At 42.9% G+C, this 20,938-nt stretch overlaps 1 protein-coding gene across 1 annotated transcript in view; it reads right to left on the bottom strand.

Annotated features, from left to right (window-relative positions):
* Window positions 1-20,938, bottom strand: part of LANCL3 (LanC like 3) — a 68,213-nt gene that overhangs the window by 34,908 nt on the left and 12,367 nt on the right. Inside the window, exons 2-3 of the mRNA XM_040421968.1 lie at window positions 7,462-7,585; window positions 2,083-2,280 (exon numbers count right to left, since the gene is read on the bottom strand). Coding sequence (XP_040277902.1) covers window positions 2,083-2,280; window positions 7,462-7,585 — 322 coding nt within the window. The remainder of the gene's footprint in view (window positions 1-2,082; window positions 2,281-7,461; window positions 7,586-20,938) is intronic.

A 20,938-nucleotide genomic window follows, 5' to 3' on the forward strand; every position in this document is an offset into this window, starting at 1 on the left:
ACGGGTCTTCTTTGAAAATGAAATGTACCAAAGAGGTTCTACAAAAAATGTGGACTAGTGTTACATAAAATGAACACCTATAGCGCAAAGATTTTTAACATGCACCCTGTTCAAATATTTGCCATATGGATGACACAAGGAAGGAGCCATTCTAGGATTGAATCTTCTTAAGGGTCCATTCACACGTCCGTTTTGGTATTCCGCATCCGTTCCGATTAAAAACGGAACGTTATGCGGATCCATTCATTTTCAATGGAATCCGCAAATAATCGGAAAACACTCATGGTGCTCTCCGATTCCGTGATTCCGTTTCGTGGGTTCCGTTATTCGGATCCTGGAAAAAAACCCTGTCCTACTATTTGTCCGATTTTGCGTTCCGTCATCCCATTCTAGTCAATGGATCCGTCAAAAAATCGGATGATATGCTAAAAAGCATCCTCATGTCATCCAAATTTTCGGATCCGCAAAAAACAGGAACGTTTATCTGGAAAGGTAAAAATACTGACGTGTGAATGCACCCTAATAGAAAGAATTCAATAAGCATGTAAATAGTTATCTACACCTTGGAGGAGATTTATCAAATCTGGTGTACAAGAAAACTGGCTATGTTGGCCATAGCAACAAATCAGATTCCACCTTTAATTTTCCAAAGGACCTTTGAAAAATGGAAGGAGGATTTTGATTGGTTGCTATTGGCACCTACGTCAATTTTCCTTTAGAACAGTTTTGCTAAATCCCCCCCTGTGACTGCTTTCTACAATAAGTGTAAGTACCTTCATGTACAGTAGAACAAACTAAGATTAGACATTAAAGGGGTTCTGCAAGATTTTTTTTTTTATTTCAGTGAACAGGGGCAGTGTAAAATAATAATAAAAAAATAAATACTCATCTTTATTGTCTCACCAGTTCTGCTCTGATCCCAGCAACTCTGATTACCACTGGGCATGGAATGGTGACGTCACATTCAGTGGTCCCATAAATGCTACAGCTAATCACTGACCTCATCGGACACATGGTCATGAACACGTCACTGCTGAGCCCAGTGATTGGCTATAGTGGTCACGGTAAAGATGAACCAAATGTGATGCTGCAGGCCTAGCTGGAAATGGAGCAGCAGAGACCAGAGTGGTGGCATGTTATAGGAAAGGGTTATTTGACAAAATCTTGGAGAACCCCTTTAACCACCTATTTTCCCCGAGTCCAGCTCAGAGGGGAGAGGGCTGAGGGGAGGAGGGCTGCTTTAGATGCTGCTATCTCCTGAATGGTAACAGCTAGAAACATGCAACTGGACCAAAATGACAGCATTAGCCCAAGCAACAGAGGAGAAATCACTGTTAGAAATCAAGTTGGGAATAATGGCGGGTAAAATCTGTTTTTACTTTCACTTTCAGCTGAATTCACAGCATCCCGATTTCGATCAGTGATATCTTCCCCTGTACTAAACAGATTTGTCATTTTGGTATTGTCTGGAATGTCAGCTTTCAAACAATACAAAGCCCATATGTCTGGTACCAAACCTAAGATATGAGCAGTTAAAGCAGCAGTGTGGAGGAGAATGAGGGAGAAGCTGCATAGCTGACAGGAGAAAAGAAAAAAACCTGTAAAAAGTATATAGAAATGTGGTATTATCATCAGTGTACTGACCCACATAATAAAATTGTTATTTTTACCACACAGTGAACACCATAAAAAAATTCCACAAAATAATGTAAAATATGCGGGGTTTTTATCTTTCCCCCTAAAAATAAAATAATAAAAGTTATTTAATACACTATATAACCAAAAATGGTTCCTAAAAAAACCTACAACTAATCCTGCTAAATAAAAAAAAAATTTGAAGAAAAAATTAAAAAGTTATGACTGCTAGAACACAAAAAAGTGGGAAAATATTATTGGTCCTTAAGGCTAAAATTAATGATGTCACTAGGGTTAAAAATGTAATAGTGGCCCCTGAGTTGTGCACCAACAAGATTTACTGCAGACACACATAAAAAATCTACAATAAAAAAAGGTTACATTTTTGGGAGGGTTTTTCCAATTTTAACGTGACTGTTAGGAGGTTAAACCAAGATAATGACTAACCTGGGGCTCCATGACACCAGTGGACAAGTTCGTTTTCACGTTCTATTACTTCCCCGAGTTCCGGCGGCCAATTGCAATTTTGTTCCTGGTTCACAAGAAAGTCGACACTTTGCCAAACAAGGTCCCGGTCAGCTGGTTGAAGGTAATCCTGATAGGACAGTAGTATTTGCAGAATAGAAGACAGTCCATGTGCTGCCCCTACAGCAACAAGAAAAGGAAAAAGCTTATCTAAAGATGGCTGGTATTATACTGCACTAAGTGCCAGTCAATGGACATCATTTTGTAGTGTGGTAGTAAAATAACCTGCTTATTCATTCTGATTTCTACCCATAGACAGGGTCATAAGAAAACATGGCTAGAAGATGCATGTTGCAAGCACATTTCAAACTACATTGAATACTAGAAGACTGGCACTCTCAACACGTGGAGTCGTATGTTTAAGTGCAGATCACAAATTTATTAATAAGTACATAAAAGGTTAAGAATGATAAAAAAATGCATACATTGACAGTAGATATTCACCATATGGTGCCAGTAATGACAGGTAATGTCAGAGTCAATATTAACTTCTTCTGTGTTATAAGTCCTTTTTTATATAGTCATTCACATCATATCCACAAACTGAGAAAAAAGGAAAAAGATAAAGATCCCCCTTCTTACTCTCCTTAACGGAAGAAGGTCCAATGATATAAGTACTCCAATTGTAGTGGGCTTTGGGTATGGCGTTTCTTTTATACCCCAAACAGACTTTAACGATTTAAGTTAAATCTGGTAACAACCCACCTTGTGGGCTTACCTTTATATCGGTCAGTCACTCTGTTGTTTCACAGTGTGTTTGATAACAACCCACTATGTGGGCTTACCTCTCCTTCGTGTCGGTCGGTCACTCCGATATTCTGGGGCTTGCTGAAAGCCGGCGTCCCGGCTATTGCTCGGTCAGCGTCCCACGTGGATTCAGAGACGAATTCGTCGCTCCGGAAGTGACGTATCGGCACTAGGGTTTTGTGCGTTGATTTTTCTTCCGGCTTTCTATAGCTCAGACCTTGTTGCGGCCGGTTGAATTTACAGTGCACTGTTGTTCCATAAGGTGTAGAAAGTATCTTCTTATAGATGGGTCATATTTAGATCTTTGGTCGGATCACTGGAAACCAAACGCGTTTCGAGGACACCTCTCCTCTTCTTCAGTGGCAATGACCCTACTCCATGTTTAGTTGGTTTTTATACTCTTAGTTGGAAAATTCAAAAATCAGACATGGAGTATATGTCAAAAACATTTCTTTCAATTATAAACGTTTTAAATGTCAGTTTTTCTTTTTTTCTTTTCTGACATACACCCCCTATGTCTTTACTCATTGGAGCTTCCACCCATTACATTATTTTTAAATTTTTCCATTTGCGTTTTTTTGCGTTTTCGATGCGGTTTTTATATGATACATGCGTTTTTTGGGGGAAAAGTTGCAACTCACTTCAAATTGTAAAGTCCTTGAAGGATTTTGCTGTCTCAACTTTAGTTAGGTTTTTATAGTGTTTTTTATCATTATTTTCAGGATATATTCAATTTGTATCCAGATGGCACACTTGTCATCTCTCACCGCATATTGTGAAATATTAACTGTCATTCTATCAATATATATTGTTTAAAATAATAAAAAATCAATCTTTTTTTATGATAAAGATCAATCAATCTTTCCATAAAAAATCAATTTACTAAAATGTAGACTGCACATATATTGTGATTCTCCATGTTTGTCTTAGTTCTATATATTGACATTATATAATATCCTATTCGGACCATTCAGAGCATGTGGATTTCATCGACAAGCAGTCATCCAATAATCTATACTATATGGATCAACCACCGATCCACGGGATAAAAGGATTAGCCTAACTTTGTTTCTCAAAATTGTAATAATAATTGTTATTGAGATTATAGGCTTTTTCCCAAGACATATTATATTGAGTGAAGAAAGGGGTACATGTGCTTGTCTCCAAGGGAGAACCGCAGTACTGATTAACAGTTAAACATGCGGTTCCCCATCGAAGAAAAGCAAATGTCCCATAGTCTTAAAGAAAGCCAAAAATCTCCAAATCTGCGTTTAGTCCTCTTGGTATGAGGCTTCCAAAATCATAAATTCGTTTTGATTCAGCCCTCGACATTTTTTCAATGTGATTGCCGCCCCTCCAGTCGTGATCTATCTGCTCCAGTGCTAGGAAGGAAAGTCCCCGGCCATCTTTGTTGTGAATTTCCTTAAAATGTCTAGATAGAGCATTATTTTCACAACCTTTAGTTATATTGTTAAGATGTTCCGAGATTCGTACCCATGCTACCCATGGCGGTGCCTCTCAGCTGTAAATAAAAATCCTCCTCAATTTTTATTTACAGCTGAGAGGCACCGCCATGGGTACCAGGTTCGCCCCCAGTTATGCTAACTTGTTTTTGGCCCAGTGGGAACAAGAAAACATCAGTCCCAAACTGGGGGGGGGACCTGGTCCTATGGCGTCGCTATATAGACGACATTATCTTTATTTGGCGCAAAGATGAGACCAGTTTATAAAAATTCTTGGATGATCTTAATAACAATAAACATAACCTGTGCTTCACAACTGGATTAAACACAGAAAAAGTAGATTTTTTGGATATTCAGATCACTAGAAGAGGGAATAAATATGTTTGTAACACCTATCACAAACCCACAGCCAAGAACGGATTCATCCTTTTCTCAAGTTGTCACTTGCCAAACTGGCTTATGAATATTCCTTTCGGGCAGTTTCGACGTATTAGAAGAAACTGCACGGAAGAGACCCAATTTGAAGAGGAAGCCTCTATAATGACAACCCAATTTAAAGAGAAACTTTATCCAGAAAAACTATTGGATGAGGCACTAGACAAAGTGAGAAAACTGGATAGAACCACTTTTTTTGATGAAAATAAAACACAAAAACCGAATCAAAATTCGGAATTTAGGATGATCTTACCGTATAACGCTTGCTCCAAAAAGATAACAGGAATTATAAAACGTCACTGGCATCACTTCCTCAATGATAAGACTATTGGTCCATTATTACCAGTAAATCCCCTCATAACTTACACTAAGGCGCCTAATTTAGGCATCCAGATAGCACCAACGGTTAAAAGAAAAAAGAAAAAAAAAAACAATCAAAATTGGTTAAAACCGGATGGTTTTTTAGATGTGGATCCTGTATAGGGTGTAAAAAAACTAAATTCCCTAAAAAAACTGAAAAAATTTCTTCAACTCAGAATGCATTTTCAATGACCATTAAAGGATTTTTGACGTGCAACTCCTCCAGCGTGGTCTATCTGATCCAGTGCCCATGCAACAAACAATATATTGGGAGGACTAAACGTCAACTTAAGGTACGAATCTCGGAACATCTTAACAATATATAATTTTAGTAATTTTAGTAAATTGATTTCTTATGGAAAGAGATTGATTGATCTTTATCATAAAAAAAGATTGATTTTTTATTATTTTAAACAATATATATTGATAGAATGACAGTTAATATTTCACAATATGCGGTGAGAGATGACAAGTGTGCCATCTGGATACAAATTGAATATATCCTGAAAATAATGATAAAAAACACTATAAAAACCTAACTAAAGTTGACACAGCAAAATCCTTCAAGGACTTTACAATTTGAAGTGAGTTGCAACTTTTCCCCCAAAAAACGCATGTATCATATAAAAACCGCATCGAAAACGCAACAAAAACGCAAATGGAAAAATTTAAAAATAATGTAATGGGTGGAAGCTCCAATGAGTAAAGACATAGGGGGTGTATGTCAGAAAAGAAAAACTGACATTTAAAACGTTTATAATTGAAAGAAATGTTTTTGACATATACTCCATGTCTGATTTTTGAATTTTCCAACTAAGAGTATAAAAACCAACTAAACATGGAGTAGGGTCATTGCCACTGAAGAAGAGGAGAGGGGTCCTCGAAACGCGTTTGGTTTCCAGTGATCCGACCAAAGATCTAAATATGACCCATCTATAAGAAGATACTTTCTACACCTTATGGAACAACAGTGCACTGTAAATTCAACCGGCCGCAACAAGGTCTGAGCTATAGAAAGCCGGAAGAAAAATCAACGCACAAAACCCTAGTGCCGACGCTGACCGAGCAATAGCCGGGACGCCGGCTTTCAGCAAGCCCCAGAATATCGGAGTGACCGACCGACACGAAGGAGAGGTAAGCCCACATAGTGGGTTGTTATCAAACACACTGTGAAACAACAGAGTGACTGACCGATATAAAGGTAAGCCCACAAGGTGGGTTGTTACCAGATTTAACTTAAATCGTTAAAGTCTGTTTGGGGTATAAAAGAAACGCCATACCCAAAGCCCACTACAATTGGAGTACTTATATCATTGGACCTTCTTCCGTTAAGGAGAGTAAGAAGGGGGATCTTTATCTTTTTCCTCAGTTTGTGGATATGATGTGAATGACTATATAAAAAAGGACTTATAACACAGAAGAAGTTAATATTGACTCTGACATTACCTGTCATTACTGGCACCACATGGTGAATATCTACTGTCAATGTATGCATTTTTTTTATCATTCTTAACCTTTTATGTACTTATTAATAAATTTGTGATCTGCACTTAAACATACGACTCCACGTGTTGAGAGTGCCAGTCTTCTAGTATTCAATATATTTTGCAACCGTGAAGGGTGATTCATTCATAGACTAGAGCACCTCATAGTGGGTGCGAGTGGGTGGAGCTATTTCCTATATTTTCCCTTTTGAATTCTACATTTCAAACTACGTTACTAACTTAGAGGGTGTAACAGAAAAACGTGAATTACAGCCCCGACCAACCGATCCTTTTGCTACCGCTGCAGTTTGCCAAATTAAAGGGGTTGTCTCACTTCAGCGAATGGCATTTATCATGTAGAGAAAGTTACTACAAGGCTCTTACTAATGTATGATGCGATGGAAAAATGAATTAAGCCGACATGAGGCAATATGGACAATCACAATACATTAGTAAGTGCCTTGTATTACCTTTGTCTACATGATAAGTGCCATTTGCTGAAGTGAGACAACCCCTTTAAAGTCTATATCAGAACCAAGAGTGGATTCTGGGCAATTTTAGCAGACTTGAGCATGATCTTTCTTGTATTCCTAATCGACATGAAAACTGCTCGTCTCCATTTCTGAAGGATGAATAGAAAGGTTTACTGAATATATCTGCAGCTATCTCATTTTTGGTAGCACAAATAACTGACCTCATCTAATGTAGAGAATGCAAGGAAATAGAGAAGTACTAAATGATTCCTATGAAATGTTCCAATTGTAATTGATAAAGTGAATCCTCCCCATTTTGTACATGTAATGTATTGTTACCTAGGTACTCTGTCCCATAGTAGGAGTACATAAGTGGAAATGGTTTCCTCTTCTTGCTTGAATACTGTTTTCCAGATTCCAGGATGGCATGGCAGATAAACCTGATCTGTGCTGGCGTTAACACCTATGGACAGAATACACATCATAGCAGGACCTCAAAAGACTGCAAGTGTTTTAGCTTGAACGCCACATTCACATATAACAGGCAGAGAAGCAGTGACACTTGGCTACCGTATATTCGGGTAAGGACAAACAGTTCGGTCGTGGTGCACGCGGCAGACCAAAGCCACCATTTTTTTATGCAGCCATTGGCTACCAAGGTGGTTATGGCCTGCTGCCCACCTTGCATTTGACAAACAGCTGAGTGCTATTCTGTCAGCACTTTGCCAAGCATATATAAGATGTATCACATGGTGGAGCACCCAACGTTTTCTTGCCTTTTCCTATTATTAACATTAAAGGGGTTGTCAGCTTTGGACAAAGGTGTTCACACAGGTGGTCCTGCTGCTCTCTCTCAGCAATCATAAAGCGGTCGTCCCAGAAAAATATTGTACAGTTTTCTAACCAGCACCCGCATCTGAATACTTTTGTAATTGCATGTAATTTAAAAGTTTGCATAGCCACTGAGTTATTCAATAAAATGCATCTGTATATCGCCACCTGCTGTTTGTCTTTTTTCCTACTTCATTGTCCGTCTCACTGAGAAGGTCGCACATGCTCAGTTTCATCCTTCAACTGCCTTCTGAGCTGTGATAGGGAGAGCATGGACACACCTCCTCAGCTGTGATGGGGAGAGCTGAGACACGCCCCCTGAGCTGTGATGGGGAGAGCTGAGACACGCCCCCTGAGCTGTGATGGGGAGAGCATGGACACACCTCCTGAGCTGTGATAGGGAGAGCATGGACACACCTCCTGGGCTGTGATAGGGAGAGCATGGACACACCTCCTGAGCTGTGATAGGGAGAGCTGAGACACACCTCCTGAGCTGTGATGGGGAGAGCATGGACACACCTCCTGAGCTGTGATAGGGAGAGCATTGACACACCTCCTGAGCTGTGATGGGGAGAGCATGGACACACCTCCTGAGCTGTGATAGGGAGAGCATGGACACACCTCCTGAGCTGTGATAGGGAGAGCATGGACACACCTCCTGAGCTGTGATGGGGAGAGCATGGACACACCTCCTGAGCTGTGATAGGGAGAGCATGGACACACCTCCTGAGCTGTGATAGGGAGTGCATGTACTTCATTTTTTACATTAATAATGGGATAACCCCTTTGCATGTGCACTTCGCTCAACGAAGCCGCTGCCAGGAGTCTGCACGGGCGCATCAGGCTGAGCCTAGTGCGCACGAGATCTGGCAGAGGGACGGGAGGATTGCGGAGGCGGCGCTGAGGTGAGGAAGGCAGCACTGTAGACAGGGAGGGCGGCGATTATGACAGGGAAGGCGATGCTGAGCACCAGATGGCGATGGGTGCGGCCGGGCACCCTGTATTAACGGACGTCCCCTTGGGCACCTTAGGTAGGTGATTGATAGGTTATAAAAATCATTTTTTTTGGGCTAATAGAGCCACAAGCAGGTTTAATAAGGCCAGCTTAGGATTCATGTTATTAGTACGGACATGGGCATACATTTAGGTTATAGGGGTAAAATCTCATGACAGAATCCCTTTAATGGACCAGACAACAATGCCGGATCCAGCAGGCTGCTCCCGGCCGGAACAGCCTGTCTGATCGGCAAATGTAAATGTGAAACAATCCTAACTCTTCCCCAATGCCCCCTTTAAAAGCATATTGTTAAAAAAAGTACTTATATTCAGAACATTGGCATTTTCTTTTAATTTACGTAAATTCATTTGCTGTGGACGGTGAGGGAAACAACTGAATACCACTGGACTTCCCCAGGACAATTATACCACGTTCCAATAAATGAAGACAAATGATTCAATCACATCAACTGTTAAGGTTCTGCAACTGCAGATACACGAGGTTACCTCGGATGTCATCTGGGGCCACTAGTGTCAAAGCTGAGTCACATTAATCCAGCAATCTACTGCTCCTGTTCTCTGGAAGACTGCTTTTGGGTATTATAGGTATGGCCCACTGGCTTTTTTATTTTCCCACAGACATTGCTGTGCACCATTTCACAAGGCAAAAGTATTCATTAAACGTCGCCACACGAATTTGATTCGCTACACAAAGTAGAATTAATGATGAATAAAGGAGCACTTTAGAGTGATCTGCACAAAGAACAGTATTCTGCCATCTACTGGACAAGCCTGCTACTGCAGTTTAGCCCTTCCAGTGGTTAGTTAAATTGCACCTGCAGTAGCTAAATACAGAAGGAGCTGATAGAAAAATGGACACTCACCAGGAGCACAGGGTAAAAATTAGTGTAGATCTGATTTTACAGTTGTCTGTTTTTGTATCTGCAGTATTTCAGCAGTAGCGTGTTTGTCCAGCAGATGGCAGAGTACTGTTCTTTGTTCTAGTACAATATAAAAATAATTGCGGAGACATCTTTTTATTTTTCAGTTCTTAAAAAGGTAAAAATGGGTAAAAATGGGCATTTACATGTATCTCTTGATGCTAGCTTTACATGTAGTCTGTATGTTTGAGGTAACCACATGGAATTCCAAAATAATGCAGGGTATATCCACTTAAGGACCACAGGTTTATACCCCCCTAGTGACCAGGCCCTTTTTTACAAATCGGCACTCAACAACTTTCACCGTTTATTGCTCGGTCATGCAACTTACCACCCAAATGAATTTTACCTCCTTTTCTTCTCACTAATAGAGCTTTCATTTGGTGGTATTTCATTGCTGCTGACATTTTTACTTTTTTTGTTATTAATCTAAATTTAACGATTTTTTTGAAAAAAAATGAAATTTTTCACTTTCAGTTGTAAAATTTTGCAAAAAAAACGACATCCATATATAAATTTTTCTCAAAATTTATTGTTCTAAATGTCTTTGATAAAAAAAAATGTTTGGGTAAAAAAAAAATGGTTTGGGTAAAAGCTATAGCGTTTACAAACTATGGTACAAAAATGTGAATTTCCGCTTTTTGAAGCAGCTCTGACTTTCTGAGCACCTGTCATGTTTCCTGAGGTTCTACAATGCCCAGACAGTAGAAAACCCCCACAAATGACCCCATTTCGGAAAGTAGACACCCTAAGGTATTCGCTGATGGGCATAGTGAGTTCATAGAACTTTTTATTTTTTGTCACAAGTTAGCGGAAAATGATGATTTTTTTAATATTTTTTTTTTCCTTACAAAGTCTCATATTCCACTAACTTGTGACAAAAAATAAAAACTTCCATGAACTCACTATGCCCATCACGAAATACCTTGGGGTGTCTTCTTTCCAAAATGGGGTCACTTGTGGGGTAGTTATACTGCCCTGGCATTCTAGGGGCCCTTATGTGTGGTAAGTAGTTTGAAATCAAAATCTGTAAAAAATGGCCGGTGAAATCCTAAAGGTGCTCTTTGGAATGTGGGCCCCTTTGCCCACCTATGCTGCAAAAAAGTGTCACACATCTGGTATCGCCGTACTCAGGAGAAGTTGGGCAATGTGTTTTGGGGTGTCTTTTTACATATACCCATGCTGGGTGAGAGAAATATCTCGGCAAAAGACAACTTTTCCCATTTTTTTAGACAAAGTTGGCATTTGACCAAGATATTTATCTCACCCAGCATGGGTATATGTAAAATGACACCCCAAAACACATTCCCCAACTTCTCCTGAGTACGGCGATACCAGATGTGTGACACTTTTTTGCAGCCTAGATGCGCAAAGGGGCCCACATTCCTTTTAGGAGGGCATTTTTAGACATTTGGATCCCAGACTTCTTCTCACGCTTTAGGGCCCCTAAAATGCCAGGGCAGTATAAATACCCCACATGTGACCCCATTTTGGAAAGAAGACACCCCAAGGTATTCAATGAGGGGCATGGCGATTTCATAGAATTTTTTTTTTTTTGCCACAAGTTAGCGGAAATTGATTATTTATTTTTTTTTCTCACAAATTCTCCCTTTGGGACAAAAATTTCAATCTTTCATGGACTCAATATGCCCCTCAGCGAATACCTTGGGGTGTCTAATTTCCGAAATGGGGTCACATGTGGGGTATTTATACTGCCCTGGCATTTTAGGGGCCCTAAAGCGTGAGAAGAAGTCTGGAATATAAATGTCTAAAAAAATTTACGCATTTGGATTCCGTGAGGGGTATGGTGAGTTCATGTGAGATTTTATTTTTTGACACAAGTTAGTGGAATATGAGACTTTGTAAGAAAAAAAAATAATAATAATTTCCGCTAACTTGGGCCAAAAAAATGTCTGAATGGAGCCTTACAGGGGGGTGATCAGGGAGTCTATATGGGGTGATCACCCCCCTGTCATTGATCACCCCCCTGTAAGGCTCCATTCAGACGTCCGTATGTTTTTTACGGATCCACGGATCGGATCCGCAAAACACATACGGACATCTGAATGGAGCCTTACAAGGGGGTGATCAATGACAGGGGGGTGATCAATAACAGGGGGGTGATCAGGGAGTCTATATGGGGTTATCACCCCCCTGTCATTGATCACCCCCCCTGTAAGGCTCCATTCAGACGTCCGTATGTTTTTTACGGATCCACGGATCGGATCCGCAAAACACATACGGACATCTGAATGGAGCCTTACAGGGGGGTGATCAATGACAGGGGGGCGATCAATGACAGGGGGGTGATCAGGGAGTCTATATGGGGTGATCACCCCGTCATTGATCACCCCCCCTGTAAGGCTCCATTCAGACGTCCGTATGTGTTTTGCGGATCCGATCCATGTATCAGTGGATCCGTAAAAATCATACGGACGTCTGAATGGAGCCTTACAGGGGGGTGATCAATGACAGGGGGATGATCAATGACAGGGGGGTGATCAGGGAGTCTATATGGGGTGATCACCCCGTCATTGATCACCCCCCCTGTAAGGCTCCATTCAGACGTCCGTATGTGTTTTGCGGATCCGATCCATGTATCAGTGGATCCGTAAAAATCATACGGACGTCTGAATGGAGCCTTACAAGGGGGTGATCAATGACAGGGGGGTGATCAATGACAGGGGGGTGATTAGGGAGTCTATATGGGGTGATCACCCCCCGTCATTGATCACCCCCCTGTAAGGCTCCATTCAGACGTCCGTATGTGTTTTGCGGATCCGATCCATATATCAGTGGATCCGTAAAAAATCATACGGATGTCTGAATGGAGCCTTACAAGGGGGTGATCAATGACAGGGGGGTGATCAGGGAGTCTATATGGGGTGATCAGGGGTTAATAAGTGACAGGGGGGGGTGTAGTGTAGTGTGGTGCTACATATTACTGAGCTACCTGTGTCCTCTGGTGGTCGATCCAAACAAAAGGGACCACCAGAGGACCAGGTAGCAGGTATATTAGACGCTGTTATCAAAACAGCGTCTAATATACCTGTTAGGGGTTAAAAAAATCGCATCTCCAGCCTGCCAGCGAACGATCGCCGCTGGCAGGCTGAAGATCCACTCGCTTACCTTCCGATCCTGTGAACGCGCCCGCCTGTGTGCGCGCGTTCACAGTAAATCTCGGCTCGCGCGAGATGACGCCAATCGGCGTTAGTGTAGCCTGGGAGCGCCGCAGCAATGACGCCTTTCGGCGTTACGTGCGCGGCAAGAGGATATAATGCTGGCACCTTGCTATTTGGAGATATATATGCCTCCATGTTTGAGTTGTTCGGGTAACTTTCTTGAAGTATTCATTAATTATATGATTAATTGTTTATTTTTACCTAAATGTAATAATTTCCTTTCTTTACATTGCATGACATTTATTTATTTTTACACCATCATGACTGAAGGCAACACAAGGTCTGTTGGTTCACTGTTAAGCCCATATAGGAAAAGTCATATAATAGGGACAGCTTATTAAATCAAATGATGTATACACAGAGCATGGAGTATCTTCTAATTGAACATGAATGAACAGGCCCAGACCACTCCATTAGCTGTATTTTACTTGGAATGGACAGGAAGAAGTTAAAGAAGACCTGTCACCGCTCCTGACATGCCTGTTTTAATAACTTCATGCATTCCCCATGTAATAACAATTCTGGAGCCTCTATTCTTATGGCTCTATGTTGTGCCATTCCTTTATTATTACTGCTAGAAGTTATGAATGAATTGCTAGCAGTCTGCAGTAAGGGTAAGGGCGGTAACCAGTTGGGGGATGTACCTGCACAAATTAACTCTTATCACATCAGTGCTGCCATTTTCAGACTGTGCAGGGACACCCCACAACTGGTTACCACCCCTCTGTACCCTTACTGCAGACTGCTAGCAATTCATTCATAACTTCTAGCAGTAATAATAAAGGAATGGCACAACATAGAGACATAAGAATAGATGTTCCAGAATTGTTATTACCTGGAGAATGCATGAAGCTATTAAAACAGTCATGTCAGGGTTGGCAACAGGTCCCTTTTATAGGGGTTATCCTGAAAATTATATAGAAGACCTATCCTCAGGATAGGTCATCAATATCAGATCGGCACAGGGCCGATACTCACATTGATCAGCTGTTAGACGCTGGTGCTCTGTGAGCTCCACTGCCTCTTTTTAGGACATGTGACGTCCCCATACATCAGTCACATGGCCTAGTTGCAGGTCAGTGTAGCTATACAATGTACAGCGCTGTGCTAGGTGAACTGCCTCGAGCTGGCAGTGCTAACCAAAGCTCCAGTGAGCGTGGAGGCTCTCAGGACTTGGACCCCAGCCAATGTGATAATAAAAACCTATCCTGAAGATAGGTCATCATTATCTCTACCTTGATAACCCTTTGAACTAGTTTAAAGTGTAATTGTAATTTTTTTAAAGGGGTATTCCCATCTTCATAATCCTATTTAATTAAATTATTTATCCCCCAATGAACTATTTTCTAAATATATCTTATAAAAAAAAAAATCGCAGTTATCTCTTTGAAATATAATTTTCATGATCCATTGTTTATGCAAGCTGCCCATGGATATGGCCACCGCTCGCCGGCTGCATCCATGGACTGCGCTTGCGCATTCTTATCTCTTGTGATGCTGCGGCCGGCCTCCTCACTGACACTGTGTGCGCGCACGTCGCCGGCCAGCCGCGGATCCATATTCTTTTGAGCCGCGGCTAATATACAGTAGTTCTGCGAATGCGCGACCACCAGAACACTTCGTGCAGTGAAGAGACAGTGCGGACATCGTCAGAGGACATAAGTGGTGGGTGAGTATTATTTCTATGTGCACCACCAACGATTGGGGGCTGATGGAGGCACTTGGGTGACTGATGGAGGCACTTGGGGGGGGGGCTGATGGAGGCACTTGGGGGGGGGCTGATGGAGGCACTTGGGGGGGCTGATGGAGGCACTTGGGGGGGGGGGCTGATGGAGGCACTTGGGGGGCTGATGGAGGCACTTGGGGGGCTGATGGAGGCACTTGGGGGGGGCTGATGGAGGCACTTGGGGGGGCTGATGGAGGCACTTGGGGGGCTGATGGAGGCACTTGGGGGGGCGGCTGATGGAGGCAATTGGGGGGGGCGGCTGATGGAGGCAATTGGGGGGGCGGCTGATGGAGGCACTTGGGGGGGGCTGATGGAGGCACTTGGGGGGGGCTGATGGAGGCACTTGGGGGGGGCTGATGGAGGCACTTGGGGGGGCTGATGGAGGCACTTGGGGGGGCTGATGGAGGCACTTGGGGGGGCTGATGGAGGCACTTGGGGGGCTGATGGAGGCAATTGGGGGGGCGGCTGATGGAGCCACAATGGGGGCTGATGGAGGCACTTGGGCGGCTGATGGAGGCACAATGGGGCTGTTTTTAGGCATATGGGGATGTCTGAGGCATATGGGGGGCTGTTTGAGGCATATGGGGGGCTGATGGATGTAGCAGAGCTGAATATGCTTCTGTTCAGCCATAGTTCTAGTGGGGAAGGAAATAGACAGATGTAGCAGAGCTGTATATTTGGCGGGTCAGCAGCACTGCTGGTGGAAGAGAGAAACAGATGTAGCAGGCTGAATACGCTGCTGTTCAGACACAGTTGTAATGGGGAAGGGAATAGACAGATGTAGCAGAGCTGTATATGTGTCGGGTCAGCATCAATGCTGGTGGAAGAGAGAAACTGATGTAGCAGAGCTGAATACGCTGCTGTTCAGACACAGTTCTAATGGGGAAGGGAATAGACAGATGTAGCAAAGCTGTATATGTGGCGGGTCAGCATCAATGCTGGTGGAAGAGAGAAACTGATGTAGCAGAGCTGAATACGCTGCTGTTCACAGTTTTAATGGTGAAGGGAATAGACAGATGTAGCAGAGCTGTATATGTGGTGGGTCAGCATCAATGCTTGTGGAAGAGAAAAACAGATGTAGCAGAGCTAAATATGCGTCTGTTCTGACACAGTGCTGGTTGAAGAGATAAACAGACAGATGTAGCAGAGCTGTATATGAAGCTTTTCAGACACAGTGCTAGTGGGGGAGTAGAATAAAGATGTAGCAGGGCTGTATAGGAAGCCATTCAGCCAAAGTGATGTTAGGGGACTGGAGAAGACACATGTAGCTGAGCTGTATATGCATCTATAAAGATATATAGTGTAAGGTTTATACACAACTAGAGAGTACAGCTGTAATGGAAACAAATCTGCATCAGTGCTGGTGGGTGGGGGTTGGTCAAGCTTTTGAGCTAATGTATAATATGTAATTATAGTTTTTGATGCACAGAATGGGTTTGAAAAAGATCAGACTGAGATTTTATGTGTAAAACTGTGCAGAACAGCCACGTGTTACTGTACACTGAGCTCACTTCACATGGCTCTCTGATGACTCCCCAGCAGGGAGAGGGGCCTCACAGACACTGCAGGCTGTCAGACTGATGAGTCATACTCTTCACATGAACTAGCACGCAAGGACTGAGTTCTCAGTGTGATGTCATAAGGAGGTGTGGCTGGCCTTCACTCTAGCTGCCTAAGCCCACCCAGCAGAAAACCAGGAAGTGAATTCTGCTGTAACTGCAGCTCAGGCTGATTTAGCAAGATGGGAATACCCCTTTAATGTGTAGGGATGCTCAGTGAATATGTTGTTAAATACACTTTATTAGGGAAATGTGTTAATTTTTATTATAAAACTGTATGTACTGTCTCCCCTTGGCTCTTACTGAAGCTTGCTAAGGAGAATCCTCTTCTGAAGACAATGGATAACTGTATGATGTCAAGGCTTCTCAGTTTGTCTCTGGTCTCCCTTTCCCAGTCGTGCCTTCCTAAATGTGTAATTAAGACTAAAGTGACCCTGCACTTCATCTGCTGCCAGCCTTGATTGCTGGAAGCGGCACTTTCCTCCACCTTCCAGCATGCCTCTGGTTAGCAATGGAAACCGGGGCTGTAAGGTACAGCGCTAACAGTAAGTGTGGTATGTTACTGTAAACTTACTTTCAGTGCTGAACACTGCAACCTTCCCAGCACTAGTAAACATGCTAGTAAGACAGAGGGGAGCACTTCTGCCAGCGATGGGCACTGGCAGCAGATAAACTGCAGGGTTACATTAGTCTTAGCAAGCTGGATTACACATTTATGGAGACACGGCTGGGATAGGAAGGTAAATTCTGGCACAGGGAGACCAGAGGCAGGCTGAGAAGACTCTGCATCATATAGTTATCTGGCAGCTTCAACTATACATACAGTTTTCTAACAAAAATTTACATGTCACTAATATAGTGTATTACTTAGTCTCTACACATTAAAAAATAAAATTAATTTAGACATTTTAAAGGGAGTCTGTCACCAGCATTTCACCTTTTTAACCCTTCCCACAGCTCCCTAGCATGCTTACAGTTAATAAAAACGTTACCTCTGGCATCAATCCTGGACTTATAGAACCCTCAAAAACGATCTTTATAAGATATGCAAATGAGGGCTCGCAAGTGTCCAGGGCAGCGTTACTTTCTTAGGTGCCCTGCTTGCTCAGCCTTCTCATTGCGTCCCCCCCCCCGCCCCTTCCTACCCTCTGCCCACCCATCCTTTCCCTCTGACCGCCTTTGTACTAACTTGTTATGCTGACGATATCCCGCGCCGGCGCACTCATTCCTTTGGCCGGCGCATGCACACTGCGATGCCCATTCCTTGTAAGGCATCACAGTAACTATTGCGCATGCGCCGGCTAACGACGCGTAAGTCGTTAGCCGGCGCATGCGCAATAGTTACTGTGATGCCGTACAAGGAATGGGCATCGCAGTGTGCATGCACCGGCCAAAGGAATGAGTGAGCCGGCGGGGGATATCGGCAGCATAACAAGTTAGTACAAAGGCGGTCAGAGGGAAAGGATGGGCGGGCAGAGGGTAGGAAGGGGCGGGGGGACGCAATGAGAAGGCTGAGCAAGCAGGGCACCTAAGAGAGTAACGCCGCCCTGGGCACTTGCGAGCCCTTATTTGCATATCTTATAAGATCGTTTTTGAGGGTTTTCTAAGTCCAGGATTGATGCCAGAGGTAACGTTTTTATTAATTGTAAGCATGGTAGGGAGCAGTGGGAAGGGTTAAAAAAATGAAATGCTGGTGACACACTCACTTTAATGATTTTATTGCTCTAATAAGATCTTTACAAAATAAAAAAAAATAAAAAAAAGTTTTTAGGCTACATGGAGCATTCTTTTCAGATAGATTGTCCAGAAACATTGATATGAGCTCTGTGTTTACAGGCTGAGATCTTTTACTACAATTTTAGAGGGATTTTACCATAATTTTACAGGGATTGTCTCATAAAGACATCCCCTGTCAATATGAACTATTAGGGCACAAAAACATCACAGAGCTGAGTACCTGTTCTGGAACCCCCTCTATGAGATGGTCTGTACAAACAATCCCTGTATTATATAGTCGCCATTTATCTGAATAGCTGCTATGCGATACTACATCTGAAGAGCCAACCCCCTCAATGGTACAAAAGTCCCTTATCTTTTCTAAAATAGGGAGTAACTTTTGCTCACCATTTCCACGTTGAAGATCCTTACAAAATTGTGATCAGACAGACTGTGGTTTTCTATATAGGCAAATTATTATCACACTGTAAAATAGATTCAGTACAAGACTGAATATCATTTTCAAAGCAATTACTATGAAATATGCAGCAACAATCAGCGTCCCACAAAGAATAGCTCATAAGTGATTGCAAAATTAGATGTTACACACCGACTAAATCAAAGGGCAAAGAGCCTTATGCAGCAGTTTGACTGGAAGTACACACTAAGACTTCCATTTCTATAAAAGAGCTTAACCCCTTAACGCCCAGCGCCGTACATGTACGGCGCTGGCAGGGTCTTTACAGATGGCGCCCGCTCCTGACCACTGCATCTGAGCGCGCTGAAAACCGAAAGCACAAAAGAACTAAAAAAATAAAAAAAATACACATCATGGGTGTTGCGATGTGTGAAAATGCCCATAGTATAAAAATATATTCCCCATACGGCAAACAGCAAAACGGAAAAAAGTGTCCAAATGGCCGATCCGCTATTTTTGGTCCCTTCATTTTCTACAAAACATTAAATAAAAAGTGATCAAAAAGTCATACACACCCCAGAATGGTGTAAAATGAAAAGTTTAGATCGCCCCGCAAAAAAAGAGCCCCCATACAGCTCCGTACACATAATTACAAAAAAATTAGAGGGGTCAAAATATGGCGACAAAAAACTAAAACAGATTTTTTCCCATTTAAAATTTTTTTTTATCACTATCAAAACGCAAGAAAAACTATACATATAAGGTATCGCCGGATTCATACTGACCTGTAGAATAAGGGTCCATTCACACGTCCATATGTGTTTTGCGGATACCGGCAATGTGCGTTACGCATTTTGTGGACCGCACATCGCCGGCACTCTCATAGAAAATGCCTTTTCTTGTCTGCAATTGTGGACAAGAATAGAACATGTTCTATTTTTTTGCGGAACGGAAGTGCGGATCTGGAAGTGCGGATCCGCGGATGCGGACAGCACATTCCGGCCCAATTGAAAATGAATGGGTCTGCACCTGTTCCATAAAATTGCAGAACGGATGCCATTTTGCGGACGTGTGAAAGGACACTAAAAGTAACTGGTCAGTTTTATCGCACATCGAACGTCGTAAATAAAAATAAAAAACGTAAAACTGTGGTGGAATTGCTTTTTTTTTTTTTTGCAATTTCACCCCATTTGGAATTTATTTTCCGCTTCCCACTACATCATATGCAATATTAAATGGTGGCGTTGGAACGTACAACTTGTCCCGCAAAAAACAAGCCCTCATATGGCTAGGTGAACAGAAAAAGGGAGGAGCAGGGAGCGCAAAATGAAAACGCAAAAAAACCAAAAAAAACTCTGGGCCTAAATGGGTTAAAAGGAAAACTTGTAAACAGGAAACAGTGCATCCTAAAATGCTAATAATCAAATAAGTAAACAGATTTTTTAAGGTAGTGGATGTCCACCTGCCTCCTCAGTAGTGGGGGTTGACTCCATCAGAGGGGCACAGAACAAGTTCAGTCTCTCCCTTCTGCGGTGTGAGAAAAGATTCAGTAAAACCTGTAATTTATAAATTTACAGTATATCTCTGCTCAGTGGCGTCGCTACAGGGGGGCAAGGTCATTCCTTGCCCCCCCCGGGTGCCCACCCCGCTGATTCGCTAATCGCTGCTGCGCCCGGCTGGCCGCCCGTACTACTGAGTGACTCAGTGATTCAAGTACACATTACAGACAACACAGATACACAGACATGAGTCACATTCCAGATGGGGGTGGGGGCGGCGTTTGGACCCAGCGGAGGCAGAGCGTGCAGGGCGGGGCGCAGGCTGGGAGTGCGGCAGCCGCACTGTTGACGTCACCGACTCACCACGTAAAGCTGCGTGCCTGCCCACCCGCACGAAACTATTGCTTCTGTTCTGCGACTGCAAGCTCTGCTACTGCGTGCGTCTGCTAGTGTCAGTGAGCCTGTCTGTGCCCAGCCCAGGCCCCAGCAGCTTCGGACAGGAGAGGACTCAGGAGAGGTCCAGAGGAGGACTGTGTCTGTGTGTGGCTCACTGTGGGAACTTCCCAAGAACTCTGCCTGGCCCTGCCCTGGCCGGCCGGCCCCTAGGCAAGCTAAGAAGAAAACAAAGTAAGACTAAAAAGCTTTAAAAAAAGTATGTACCCCCACTACCTCGCCTCATGGCCTGCCTGCTTGCGCCCAGCCCCTCCTCAACCCTGATACCCCTATAACTTAGGGGTATCAGGGTACATTATACAGGGGTAATATAACTAAGGACCCCTGTATAATGTCCCCTGATAGCACTGAGTCCTCCTCAGTTATATTACCCTTGTATAATGTACCCTGATACCCCTTAGTTATAATATTACCCATAATGTCCCCTGATACCCCTCAGTTATTTAACTAACGGTAATCAGGGTACATTATACAGGGGGTAATATAACCAAGGGG

Source organism: Bufo bufo, chromosome 3, assembly GCF_905171765.1.
Source record: "Bufo bufo chromosome 3, aBufBuf1.1, whole genome shotgun sequence".
NCBI lineage: Eukaryota > Metazoa > Chordata > Amphibia > Anura > Bufonidae > Bufo > Bufo bufo.